General features: G+C 44.3%; 2 protein-coding genes across 2 annotated transcripts in view; both read left to right on the forward strand.

The window, feature by feature from the left end:
- LOC141112875 (blastomere cadherin-like) overlaps positions 1-13,379 on the forward strand; it is a gene marked incomplete in the record, with an annotated part of 136,747 nt that overhangs the window by 82,452 nt on the left and 40,916 nt on the right.
- LOC141112873 (cadherin-1-like) overlaps positions 1-13,379 on the forward strand; it is a 65,849-nt gene that overhangs the window by 38,571 nt on the left and 13,899 nt on the right. Inside the window, exons 11-13 of the mRNA XM_073605976.1 lie at positions 1,246-1,388; positions 2,674-2,898; positions 6,033-6,248. Coding sequence (XP_073462077.1) covers positions 1,246-1,388; positions 2,674-2,898; positions 6,033-6,248 — 584 coding nt within the window. The remainder of the gene's footprint in view (positions 1-1,245; positions 1,389-2,673; positions 2,899-6,032; positions 6,249-13,379) is intronic.

Raw genomic sequence — 13,379 nt, forward strand, 5'->3', positions numbered from 1 at the left:
TGGTGATTTTATGTAACTCCAGCCAGCCAATCCCTGAGGAGGTGTGCCCAAAAGGTGGTGAGAGATGTCATAAATAGTCTGAGGCCTGAGCAGCAGGGTGCAGAGTTCCTGGGTCCAATCCTGCTGGAGGAGAACCCTCTGCAGGGGCTTCCCCCTATATCTCCCTCACTAGGAAGAGCCTGCTGGATATGGGCAGGAGGCAACCAATGATCCTGTGGCTGAGTGAGTAAGCAACCCCAGTGCTGAGGAATGTGTGTAGCTTTTAAAACTCTGGAAGGAGTACAGGTCACCATCACCATAGCGATCCTGGGAGATATTCAGCAGTTTGTGAAGTGCAGCCAGAAATTTGGGAGTCCTCAAGTTATTCAGTTCTACAGTTTTGGGGTATCCCATGCTCCCTATCCCTATCGTTCCCAATAAAAACCCCAAAAGAACCCCTAGACTGATGTGTGCTGGCTGTGTGTGCTTCAAAATGGGTGGGGGGGGGGGGGGGTAGGAACAAAATTTACCAGCAGCTCTTTAGGGGTCCCAGTCCCTGTGGTGCAGCTGCAAACTTCAGTGATAGACTGGTAGACTGAGGGGGGTACCTAGGGTTGTCACCTGTATGGTTTTCTCCCAGACAGTTCTGTTTTTGAATGATGTGTTCGGGTTTAATTCTGCCCCTGACCCGGACACATCATTCACATCAGCAGAGCAGAGTGTCAGTGTATCAAAGCTCCTCCCCTCCTCCTCCTTCTCTGTTCTGCACACACACAAGGAGGAGGAGGGGAGCAGGGACACACTGATATCAGGTCTGTAGAAAGTTTTTATTATGCTCTGTAGATGGAGGAGGGAGGGGGAGAGAGTGGCTGAAAAGGAGGACAAGGTAGAAAACATGTGGAATGATTGAGGGGTTAGGAGGATATGTGCTGGGGGGGCTTTGGTAGGAAGAAGATATGCTAGAAGTGTGGATTGGATTTGAAATCTGACAACCTCTCCTTGCACTTACTCTCTTCCTTCCCAAAGAACCCCTCCAGCACATATCCTGTATGAGAGGCACAGGGATCGCAAGTGAGTGAAATGCTTCCTTGCTTTACCCAAAGCTACAAAGAAAGTTGCTGAATCTTGTGATGTTTTTCAGTTGATGTGACAGATTTCGTCCATCTTACATCTGATATTTGATAAAGAGATCAGTGAAATGTCTACAATTCCAATATGGCAACTTAGACGTTGGTCATGATCAACTTTTTAAATGTTTTCCTGCAGCTATAGGATAGGCAATGACCCGGCCGGGTGGCTCAGCGTGAACCCGGATAATGGAATCATCACAGGAAACGGACAGTTAGATCGAGAGTCGGTGTTTGTGAAGAACGACATTTATAGAGCCATCATTTTGGCTGTGGACAATGGTGAGTGTTCCTCAAGTCTCCGATGTCTCTGAGAACATCTGATGGTTTCTTGATTTGCTTTTCCTGCATGTTATGTGGTCGGGACAAATGTCTGCATTGCTGAAACTATATACAGGAGAGCACACGGCTTCGGGGTAGAAGGGGTGTATTGCCAAGGTGGTGGCACCAAATCATCAGTTCACCTTCTCCATCTTATCTTCGGCAATAGAAGGTGATGGGAAAACCACACAACTACATCAGCCATGGAAGGTCTCATCAGTTTGGTATTCTCAGCTCCACAGCAGCCCGGGGCCATTTACACCGGAACTGAGAACAAGTCACATTTTTATACATTTCATTCAATTTATCAAAAATTTTAATCCCCAGAAATAAATATATAAAGGGCAGAACTTCTCTTATTCTGCTCTCCTTACTACACCCTTAAAGCAGCACTCCAGCCAATTAGAGCATAAAAAAAAACATTTGGCCCAGTTATCCGTTATTTAGAAATCATTATGTATGATAAATACATCGAGCGGAATTGTCTAGAATCGATCTGTACATCCCATACATGTGCCAACCAGTCTCTGTTCTACATGTCTAACATATTTCAGGCATTGGAGGCCAAAGGGGCAGCAGTTGTTTAGTGTGCTTACAGGAGGGGGAGAGCACAAGGGGGGTGTCCCTGGACAATGAATCATTATGGGGGGGCTCACTGACCAGTAGAGAGGGGGAGAGCACATGGGGGGTGTCCCTGGATGAGGAATCATTATGGGGGGGCTCACTGACCAGTAGAGAGGGGGAGAGCACATGGGGGGTGTCCCTGGATGAGGAATCATTATGGGGGGGCTCACTGACCAGTAGAGAGGGGGAGAGCACATGGGGGGTGTCCCTGGATGAGGAATCATTATGGGGGGGCTCACTGACCAGTAGAGAGGGGGAGAGCACATGGGGGGTGTCCCTGGATGAGGAATCATTATGGGGGGGCTCACTGACCAGTAGAGAGGGGGAGAGCACATGGGGGGTGTCCCTGGATGAGGAATCATTATGGGGGGGCTCACTGACCAGTAGAGAGGGGGAGAGCACATGGGGGGGTGTCCCTGGATGAGGAATCATTATGGGGGGGCTCACTGACCAGCAGACTGGAGATGGCATGGAGGGGTGCAGGACAGAATAGCGGGGTTACTCTCTGACCATACAGGATGTGTACACCGCTACAGACAATGTTGCCGATGCTGTAAAACAATCACCATACATAATGTGGATTTATTACGGAGTTCTTTAATATATATTGTGATTCCTACAGGTTCACCCCCAACCACCGGGACCGGCACCCTTCAGATCACACTTGAAGATGTGAACGATAACGGACCGTATTTGGAATATCGAGACGCCGTATACTGCCTGAAGAGTGCAGACCCCGTATCTATTAATATTATTGACAGAGATCTGCCCCCCTTTACAGCCCCATACAGGGCAGAACTGAGCCGCGAAGCTCGTGACAACTGGACAATCAGCGTGGAGAATGACAGTAAGTTCCTGCACATCGATCGGTTCCTTGTGTTTGTGTGCGCATGCGCAGGGTTCTCATGGCTGGTAGAACATTCTAGCATTCTAGATCAGGGGTCGGCAACCTTAGAGAGATGGAGATCTACCTGAACAACACTTATGACGTCAAAGATCACCGGGCACAGTGTCCTATTGTTAGGGTCGGTTCACACCAGAATGTGATGCCAGAAAGGCATGTTCCATGTGTTTCCTGCACCGTGTTCAAAACGCACTGCCTTTGTGATCTACTGCGGGTGATGATACATTGTTAATCCCAGACATAAAGTGCAAACGCAGTGGACACAAAAAAAAAGGGAATGCAGGGATCAGGAGTGCCTTATACTCAGAATGCAGGGATCAGGAGTGCCTTATACTCAGAATGCAGGGATCAGGAGTGCGTCACGCTCAGAATGCAGGGATCAGGAGTGCGTTACGCTCAGAATGCAGGGATCAGGAGTGCGTTACGCTCAGAATGCAGGGATCAGGAGTGCCTTATACTCAGAATGCAGGGATCAGGAGTGCCTTATACTCAGAATGCAGGGATCAGGAGTGCGTTACGCTCAGAATGCAGGGATCAGGAGTGCGTTACGCTCAGAATGCAGGGATCAGGAGTGCGTTACGCTCAGAATGCAGGGATCAGGAGTGCCTTATACTCAGAATGCAGGGATCAGGAGTGCGTTACGCTCAGAATGCAGGGATCAGGAGTGCGTTACGCTCAGAATGCAGGGATCAGGAATGCGTTACGCTCAGAATGCAGGGATCAGGAATGCGTTACGCTCAGAATGCAGGGATCAGGAGTGCGTCACGCTCAGAATACAGGGATCAGGAGTGCGTTACGCTCAGAATGCAGGGATCAGGAGTGCTTTACGCTCAGAATGCAGGGATCAGGAGTGAGTTATGCTCAGAATGCAGGGATCAGGAGTGCGTTACGCTCAGAATGCAGGGATCAGGAATGCGTTACGCTCAGAATGCAGGGATCAGGAGTGCGTTACGCTCAGAATGCAGGGATCAGGAGTGTGTTACGCTCAGAATGTAGGGATCAGGAGTGCGTTACGCTCAGAATGCAGGGATCAGGAATGCGTTACGCTCAGAATGCAGGGATCAGGAGTGTGTTACGCTCAGAATGCAGGGATCAGGAATGCGTTACGCTCAGAATGCAGGGATCAGGAGTGCGTCACGCTCAGAATGCAGGGATCAGGAGTGCGTTACGCTCAGAATGCAGGGATCAGGAGTGCGTTACGCTCAGAATGCAGGGATCAGGAGTACGTTACGCTCAGAATGCAGGGATCAGGAGTGCGTCACACTCAGAATGTAGGGATCAGGAGTGCGTTACGCTCAGAATGCAGGGATCAGGAGTGCGTTACGCTCAGAATGCAGGGATTAGGAGTGCTTTATACTCAGAATGCAGGGATCAGGAGTGCATTACGCTCAGAATGCAGGGATCAGGAGTGTGTTATGCTCAGAATGCAGGGATCAGGAGTGCGTTATGCTCAGAATGCAGGGATCAAGAGTACATTACGCTCAGAATGCAGGGATCAGGAGTGTGTTACGCTCAGAATGCAGGGATTAGGAGTGCTTTATACTCAGAATGCAGGGATCAGGAGTGCATTACGCTCAGAATGCAGGGATCAGGAGTGCGTCACGCTCAGAATGTAGGGATCAGGAGTGCGTTACGCTCAGAATGCAGGGATCAGGAATGCGTTACGCTCAGAATGCAGGGATCAGGAGTGCGTTATGCTCAGAATGCAGGGATCAGGAGTGCGTTACGCTCAAAATGCAGGGATCAGGAGTGCGTTACGCTCAGAATGCAGGGATCAAGAGTACGTTACGCTCAAAATGCAGGGATCAGGAGTGTGTTACGCTCAGAATGCAGGGATCAGGAGTGCCTTATACTCAGAATGCAGGGATCAGGAGTGCATTACGCTCAAAATGTAGGGATCAGGAGTGTGTTACGCTCAAAATGCAGGGATCAGGAGTGCATCACGTTCAGAATGCAGGGATCAGGTGTGCGTCACGCTCAGAATGCAGGGATCAGGAATGCATTACGCTCAGAATGCAGGGATCAGGAGTGTGTTACGCTCAAAATGCAGGGATCAGGAGTGCATTATGCTCAGAATGCAGGGATCAGGAGTGCGTTACGCTCAAAATGCAGGGATCAGGAGTGCGTCACGCTCAGAATGCAGGGATCAGGAATGCGTTGCACTCAGAATGCAGGGATCAGGAATGCGTTATACTCAGAATGCAGGGATCAGGAGTGCATTATGCTCAGAATGCAGGGATCAGGAGTGCGTTATACTCAGAATGCAGGGATCAGGAGTGCGTTACGCTCAAAATGCAGGGATCAGGAGTGCGTCACGCTCAGAATGCAGGGATCAGGAATGTGTTGCACTCAGAATGCAGGGATCAGGAATGCGTTGCACTCAGAATGCAGGGATCAGGAATGTGTTATACTCAGAATGCAGGGATCAGGAGTGTGTTACGCTCAGAATGCAGGGATCAGGAATGCGTCATGCTCAGAATGCAGGGATCAGGAGTGTGTTACGCTCAGAATGCAGGGATCAGGAATGCGTTATACTCAGAATGCAGGGATCAGGAGTGTGTTACGCTCAGAATGCAGGGATCAGGAATGCGTTATACTCAGAATGCAGGGATCAGGAATGCGTTATACTCAGAATGCAGGGATCAGGAGTGCGTTATACTCAGAATGCAGGGATCAGGAGTGCGTTACGCTCAAAATGCAGGGATCAGGAGTGCGTCACGCTCAGAATGCAGGGATCAGGAATGCGTTATACTCAGAATGCAGGGATCAGGAGTGCATTATGCTCAGAATGCAGGGATCAGGAGTGCGTTACGCTCAAAATGCAGGGATCAGGAGTGCGTCACGCTCAGAATGCAGGGATCAGGAATGTGTTGCACTCAGAATGCAGGGATCAGGAATGCGTTACGCTCAGAATGCAGGGATCAGGAATGCGTTATACTCAGAATGCAGGGATCAGGAGTGTGTTACGCTCAGAATGCAGGGATCAGGGGTGTCAAACACACTGGAATGTTGCGGTGATATTTTGTAGTGTGTATATTATTTCTCTCTTTGAGTAATTGTTGCTTTTTTTTGTACAGAATTTCTGATTAAACCAATCAGGGAGCTGGCTGAAGAGATCTATAATATACCCGTCACCCTCGTCGATGTCGGGGATATGAAAAACACAACTATATTGAGTATGCAAGTGTGCCAATGTACAGCCGAGAATAACTGTGACAGTCCGAAGGCATTGGCTGGAGGTGTGGGCATCCCTGTCATCCTGGGCATCCTCGGGGGCACCCTGGCTCTTCTCAGTAAGTAATAAATATATCAACGAATCCGCGCTCATAGACTGACTCACACCTGCAGCCCCCCTAGGTAGGAAGGGAACACCTAAGTGATCCCCCAAAGAATATAAATTAAAGTATAGGGAGTGGTGCTGTGTTAAGAGTATAAAAATTAGCAGAAATTACACGTGTATAAATAAAAAGGTAAAGGTAAAAAATGTGAAAAAAAATTTTTTTTTTTTTTTTTTCTTTTTTTTTGGTATGATCCAAAAAATGACTTACAAAGAAAGAAATTATATATATCCTTGTGTTAGTGGAAAACACCTTAATCAGGTGAAAATTTGTATTATATGTGCAAAGAATCGCAAATATCAAGCAGCATCACTAAATACCATAAATATATCTTCACACAAATAAATATAAAGTGATAAAGTGCCAAAAACAATTTTGCAAATATCAAGTAACATCAATAAATACCAAAAATATATCTTCACACAAAAATATAAAGTGATAAAGTGCCAAAAAAACAATAAATGTCCAAAAACAATAATTGTCCAAAAAAATGTAAATGTGTAATGATTTATAAGCAATAAAAAATAATTAATAATGTATCCAAATCGCAGCTGAAAAACACAAAGCCATATATTGTTTGGTGCAAAAAAAGTTCATAGTAATTGTGCAAAAAAATCTCCTTAGGTGATAAAGTGCCGTGCTGTAACAACTGGTGATCCCCCCAATGTGGTTGCACTCACCGGAGCGCTCCACCCCTGCAGGGGTACGAGCGGGTAATGTTGGTCCTCTCACTCCACTCCTATAGGTGTCAGTCTCCTTCCACGCATCCCATTACCAAAAGGCAGCTGTATACACTGAGAGGTGGGGACTTCCTGTCCCTTGGTATTAGAAAACCCACTGGATATCCGCTTTCCAAGGCCTAGATGCTGAGAGCGGCTCCCCTTGTGGCTGAGCGCAGTATAGCCCTGAAGTTGGCACAGAGGGTATAATGAGTCAGAGCCAGGAGAAGATCAGGGTAAACCAAGGAAAAATCTGGGTCACAGCGAGACCACAGGAAACAGGTGCAGGTTCAGGAACTCAGGGAGAGCCGAAGATCTTCTCCTGGCTCTGACTCATTATACCCTCTGTGCCAACTTCAGGGCTATACTGCGCTCAGCCACAAGGGGAGCCGCTCTCAGCATCTAGGCCTTGGAAAGCGGATATCCAGTGGGTTTTCTAATACCAAGGGACAGGAAGTCCCCACCTCTCAGTGTATACAGCTGCGTTTTGGTAATGGGATGCGTGGAAGGAGACTGACACCTATAGGAGTGGAGTGAGAGGACCAACATTACCCGCTCGTACCCCTGCAGGGGTGGAGCGCTCCGGTGAGTGCAACCACATTGGGGGGATCACCAGTTGTTACAGCACGGCACTTTATCACCTAAGGAGATTTTTTTGCACAATTACTATGAACTTTTTTTGCACCAAACAATATATGGCTTTGCGTTTTTCAGCTGCGATTTGGATACATTATTAATTATTTTTTATTGCTTATAAATCATTACACATTTACATTTTTTTGGACAATTATTGTTTTTGGACATTTATTGTTTTTTTGTCACTTTATCACTTTATATTTATTTGTGTGAAGATATATTTATGGTATTTAGTGATGCTGCTTGATATTTGCGATTCTTTGCACATATAATACAAATTTTCACCTGATTAAGGTGTTTTCCACTAACACAAGGATATATATAATTTCTTTCTTTGTAAGTCATTTTTTGGATCATACCAAAAAAAAAAAAAAAAAAAATTTTTTCACATTTTTTACCTTTACCTTTTTATTTATACACGTGTAATTTCTGCTAATTTTTATACTCTTAACACAGCGCCACTCCCTATACTTTAATTTATATTTATTTTATCTTCTCAGTAAGTAGTATTAGTGCTCGGGGGAGGGGGAGGGGCGGCTCACACGGCCTGAACATTCCCTTCATCTGCTGGACATAGATATTCACATAGGACCAAGGAACAGTCTTCCTGGAATATTTTCTGCAATCCTCCCCCTTCCTGGGGAAATGCTGCTCCAGGCTCCCATCAGTGCTGCCCACATGTGTGACGGCAACCGGTCACCTGATCACTTGGGAAAGGAAGCCAGAAATCTGATCTTCTCCATTACCAGAGGTCAGAGGAACAAGTCCCTGTAATCATGTGACTAGATTTTAAAATGAAATCCCGGGATATATTTATTTTTACTAATAATGTTGGTGATCAGCGGCTTATAGCGTGACTGCGACTTTGCGGTGGACAAATCTGACACTAACTGACACTTTTGACACCTTGTGGGAACCAGTGACACCAATACAGTGATCAGTGCTAAAAATATGCACTGTCACTGTACTAATAGGGTTAAATATGTGCCAGCAAGTGTTTTCTCACTGTGGGGGGAGGGTCTTTTACTAAAGGAAGGCATAGATTCCTGTCCTTGATTCAGGAACACAGGATCATTGTCTTCCATACTGACAGAAAGGCGATCTGCCTTGTTTACATAGACAGACCGCCATTCTGCCTGTGTACAGAACGATCGGCGGGTGCTGGTGGACATTGAGACTGCTGGACGCGTTAAACAGCTCCAATACCCAGAAATGCAGGATCAGGTATATAAGTTACTGACAAAAGTAAGTACACCCCTCAGTGACATTTGTGTAAATCTTTTCTTCTATCTTTTCATGTGACAACACTGAAGAAATGACACTTGTCTACAATGTAAAGTAGTGAGTGTACAGCTTGTATAACAGTGTAAATTTACTGTCCTCTCAAAATAACTCAACACACAGCCATTAATGTCTAAACCGCTGGCAACAAAAGTCAGTACACCCCTAAGTGAAAATCTCCAAATTGGGCCCAATTAGCCATTTTCCCTCCCCGGTGTCATGTGACTCGTTAGTGTTACAAGGTCTCAGGTGTGAATGGGGAGCAGGTGTGTTAAATTTGGTGTTATCGCTCTCACTCTCTCATACTGGTCACTGGAAGTACAACATGGCACCTCATGGCAAAGAACTCTCTGAGGATCTGAAATAAAGAATAGTTGCTCTACATAAAGATGATCTAGGCTATAAGAAGATTGCCAAGACCCTGAAACTGAGCTGCAGCACGGTGGCCAAGACCATACAGCGGTATAACAGGACAGGTTCCACTCAGAACAGGCCTCGCCATGGTCCACCAAAGAAGTTGAGGTCACGTGCTCAGCGTCATATCCAGAGGTTGTCTTTGGGAAATAGACGTATGAGTGCTGCCAGCATTGCTGCAGAGGTTGTAGGGGTGGGGGGGTCAGCCTGTCAGTGCTCAGACCATACACCGCACACTGCATCAAATTGGTCTGCATGGCTGTCATCCCAGAAGAAAGCCTCTTCTAAAGATGATGCACAAGAAAGCCTGCAAACAGTTTGCTGAAGACAAGCAGACTAAGGACATGGATTACTGGAACCATGTCCTGTGGTCTGATGAGACCAAGATAAACGTATTTGGTTCAGATGGTGACAAGCGTGTGTGGGGGCAACCAGGTGAGGAGGACAAAGACAAGTGTGTCTTGTCTACAGTCAAGCATGGTGGTGGGAGTGTCATGGTCTGGGGCTGTATGAGTGCTGCCGGCACTGGGGGGCTACAGATCATTGAGGGGACCATGAATGCCAACATGTACTGTGATATACTGAAGCAGAGCATGTGTAATTCATAATATTTTTATTTTTTATTCTGCACCAACTGTCTTTGAAATTACCCCCGCCCCTGTTCAAATCCAATCTGGGGACAAAACCGGGGACAGACTTGATCTGGGGACGCCTGGTCACCATACTGTAATCATGTGACAAGCAGGACTGAATCCAGCCTGAAGCAGCATTTGCCCCAGACCCAGACGAGGGGGGGGGGGATGGGGGGGTAATATACTGTAGCTGCATGGATCCACATTGGAGTTTTACTGACAGTGGGAGATGTATATATGTACTGACAGTCTACTGACTGGAATGGTACCAGCTGATTGGAGAAAAGCCAATGTAGCACCAATATTTAAAAAGGGCCCAAAATACATCCCTGGGAATTACAGATCAGTTAGCCTAACATCAATAGTATGTAAACTCTTGGAGGGGATGATAAGGGACTATATACAAGATTTTAGTAATAAGAATGATATCATTAGCAGTAATCAGCATGGATTCATGAAGAATCGTTCTTGCCAAACCAATCTATTAACCTTCTATGAGGAGGTGAGTTGCCATCTAGATAAAGGAAGGCCCGTAGACGTGGTGTATCTGGATTTTACAAAAGCATTTGACACAGTTCCCCATAAACGTTTACTGTACAAAATAAGGTGCGTTGGCATGGACCATAGGGTGAGTACATGGATTGAAAACTGGCTACAAGGGCGAGTTCAGAGGGTGGTGATAAATGGGGAGTACTCAGAATGGTCAGGGGTGGGTAGTGGGGTCCCCAGGGTTCTGTGCTGGGACCAATCCTATTTAATTTGTTCATAAACGATCTGGAGGATGGGATAAACAGTTCAATCTCTGTATTTGCAGACGATACTAAGCTAAGCAGGGCAATAACTTCTCCGCAGGATGTGGAAACCTTGCAAGAAGATCTGAACAAATTAATGGGGGAGGGGCGACTACATGGCAAATGAGGTTCAATGTAGAAAAATGTAAAATAATGTATTTGGGTGGTAAAAATCTGAATGCAATCTATACACTGGGGGGAGAACCTCTGGGGGGATCTAGGATGGAAAAGGACCTGGGGGTCCTAGTAGATGATAGGCTCAGCAATGACATGCAATGCCAAGCTGCTGCTAACAAAGCAAACAGAATATTGGCATTAAAAAGGGGATCAACTCCAGAGATAAAACGATAATTCTCCCGCTCTACAAGACTCTGGTCCGGCCGCACCTGGAGTATGCTGTCCAGTTCTGGGCACCAGTCCTCAGGAAGGATGTACTGGAAATGGAGCGAGTACAAAGAAGGGCAACAAAGCTAATAAAGGGTCTGGAGGATCTTAGTTATGAGGAAAGGTTGTGAGCTCTGAACTTATTCTCTCTGGAGAAGAGACGCTTGAGAGGGGATATGATTTCATTATATAAATACCGGACTGGTGACCCCACAATATATAAATACCGTACTGGTGACCCCACAATATATAAATACCGGACTGGTGACCCCACAATATATAAATACCGGACTGGTGACCCCACAATATACAAATACCGGACTGGTGACCCCACAATATACAAATACCGGACTGGTGACCCCACAATATACAAATACCGGACTGGTGACCCCACAATATATAAATACCGGACTGGTGACCCCACAATATATAAATACCGGACTGGTGACCCCACAATATATAAATACCGGACTGGTGACCCCACAATATATAAATACCGGACTGGTGACCCCACAATATACAAATACCGGACTGGTGACCCCACAATATACAAATACCGGACTGGTGACCCCACAATATATAAATACCGGACTTGTGACCCCACAATATATAAATACCGGACTGGTGACCCCACAATATATAAATACCGGACTGGTGACCCCTCAATATATAAATACCGGACTGGTGACCCCACAATATATAAATACCGGACTGGTGACCCCACAATATACAAATACCGGACTGGTGACCCCACAATATATAAATACCGGACTGGTGACCCCACAATATATAAATACCGGACTGGTGACCCCACAATATATAAATACCGGACTGGTGACCCCACAATATATAAATACCGGACTGGTGACCCCACAATATATAAATACCGGACTGGTGACCCCACAATATATAAATACCGGACTGGTGACCCCACAATAGGGATAAAACTTTTTTGCAGAAGAGAGTTTAAATGAGAAGAAAAGAGGTTTAACCTTAAACTACATAGAGGGTTCTTTACTGTAAGAGCGGGAAGGATGTGGAATTCCCTTCCACAGGCGGTGGTCTCAGCGGGGAGCATTGATAGCTTCAAGAAACTATTAGATAATCACCTGAATGACGGCAACATACAGAGATATATAATGTAATATGACATATAATCACACAACATACAGAGATATATAATGTAATATGACATATAATCACACAACATACAGAGATATATAATGTAATATGACATATAATCACACAACATACAGAGATATATAATGTAATATGACATATAATCACACAACATACAGAGATATATAATGTAATATGACATATAATCACACAACATACAGAGATATATAATGTAATATGACATATAATCACACAACATACAGAGATATATAATGTAATATGACATATAATCACACAACATACAGAGATATATAATGTAATATGACATATAATCACACAACATACAGAGATATATAATGTAATATGACATATAATCACACAACATACAGGATATATAATGTAATATGACATATAATCACACAACATACAGAGATATATAATGTAATATGACATATAATCACACAACATACAGGATATATAATGTAATATGACATATAATCACACAACATACAGAGATATATAATGTAATATGACATATAATCACACAACATACAGAGATATATAATGTAATATGACATATAATCACACAACATACAGAGATATATAATGTAATATGACATATAATCACACAACATACAGAGATATATAATGTAATATGACATATAATCACACAACATACAGAGATATATAATGTAATATGACATATAATCACACAACATACAGGATATATAATGTAATATGACATATAATCACACAACATACAGAGATATATAATGTAATATGACATATAATCACACAACATACAGAGATATATAATGTAATATGACATATAATCACACAACATACAGAGATATATAATGTAATATGACATATAATCACACAACATACAGAGATATATAATGTAATATGACATATAATCACACAACATACAGAGATATATAATGTAATATGACATATAATCACACAACATACAGAGATATATAATGTAATATGACATATAATCACACAACATACAGGGATATATAATGTAATATGACATATAATCACACAACATACAGGATATATAATGTAATATGATATATAATCACACAACATACAGAGATATATAAT

This window comes from Aquarana catesbeiana, linkage group LG11 (assembly GCF_042186555.1).
Source record: "Aquarana catesbeiana isolate 2022-GZ linkage group LG11, ASM4218655v1, whole genome shotgun sequence".
Taxonomy (NCBI): domain Eukaryota; kingdom Metazoa; phylum Chordata; class Amphibia; order Anura; family Ranidae; genus Aquarana; species Aquarana catesbeiana.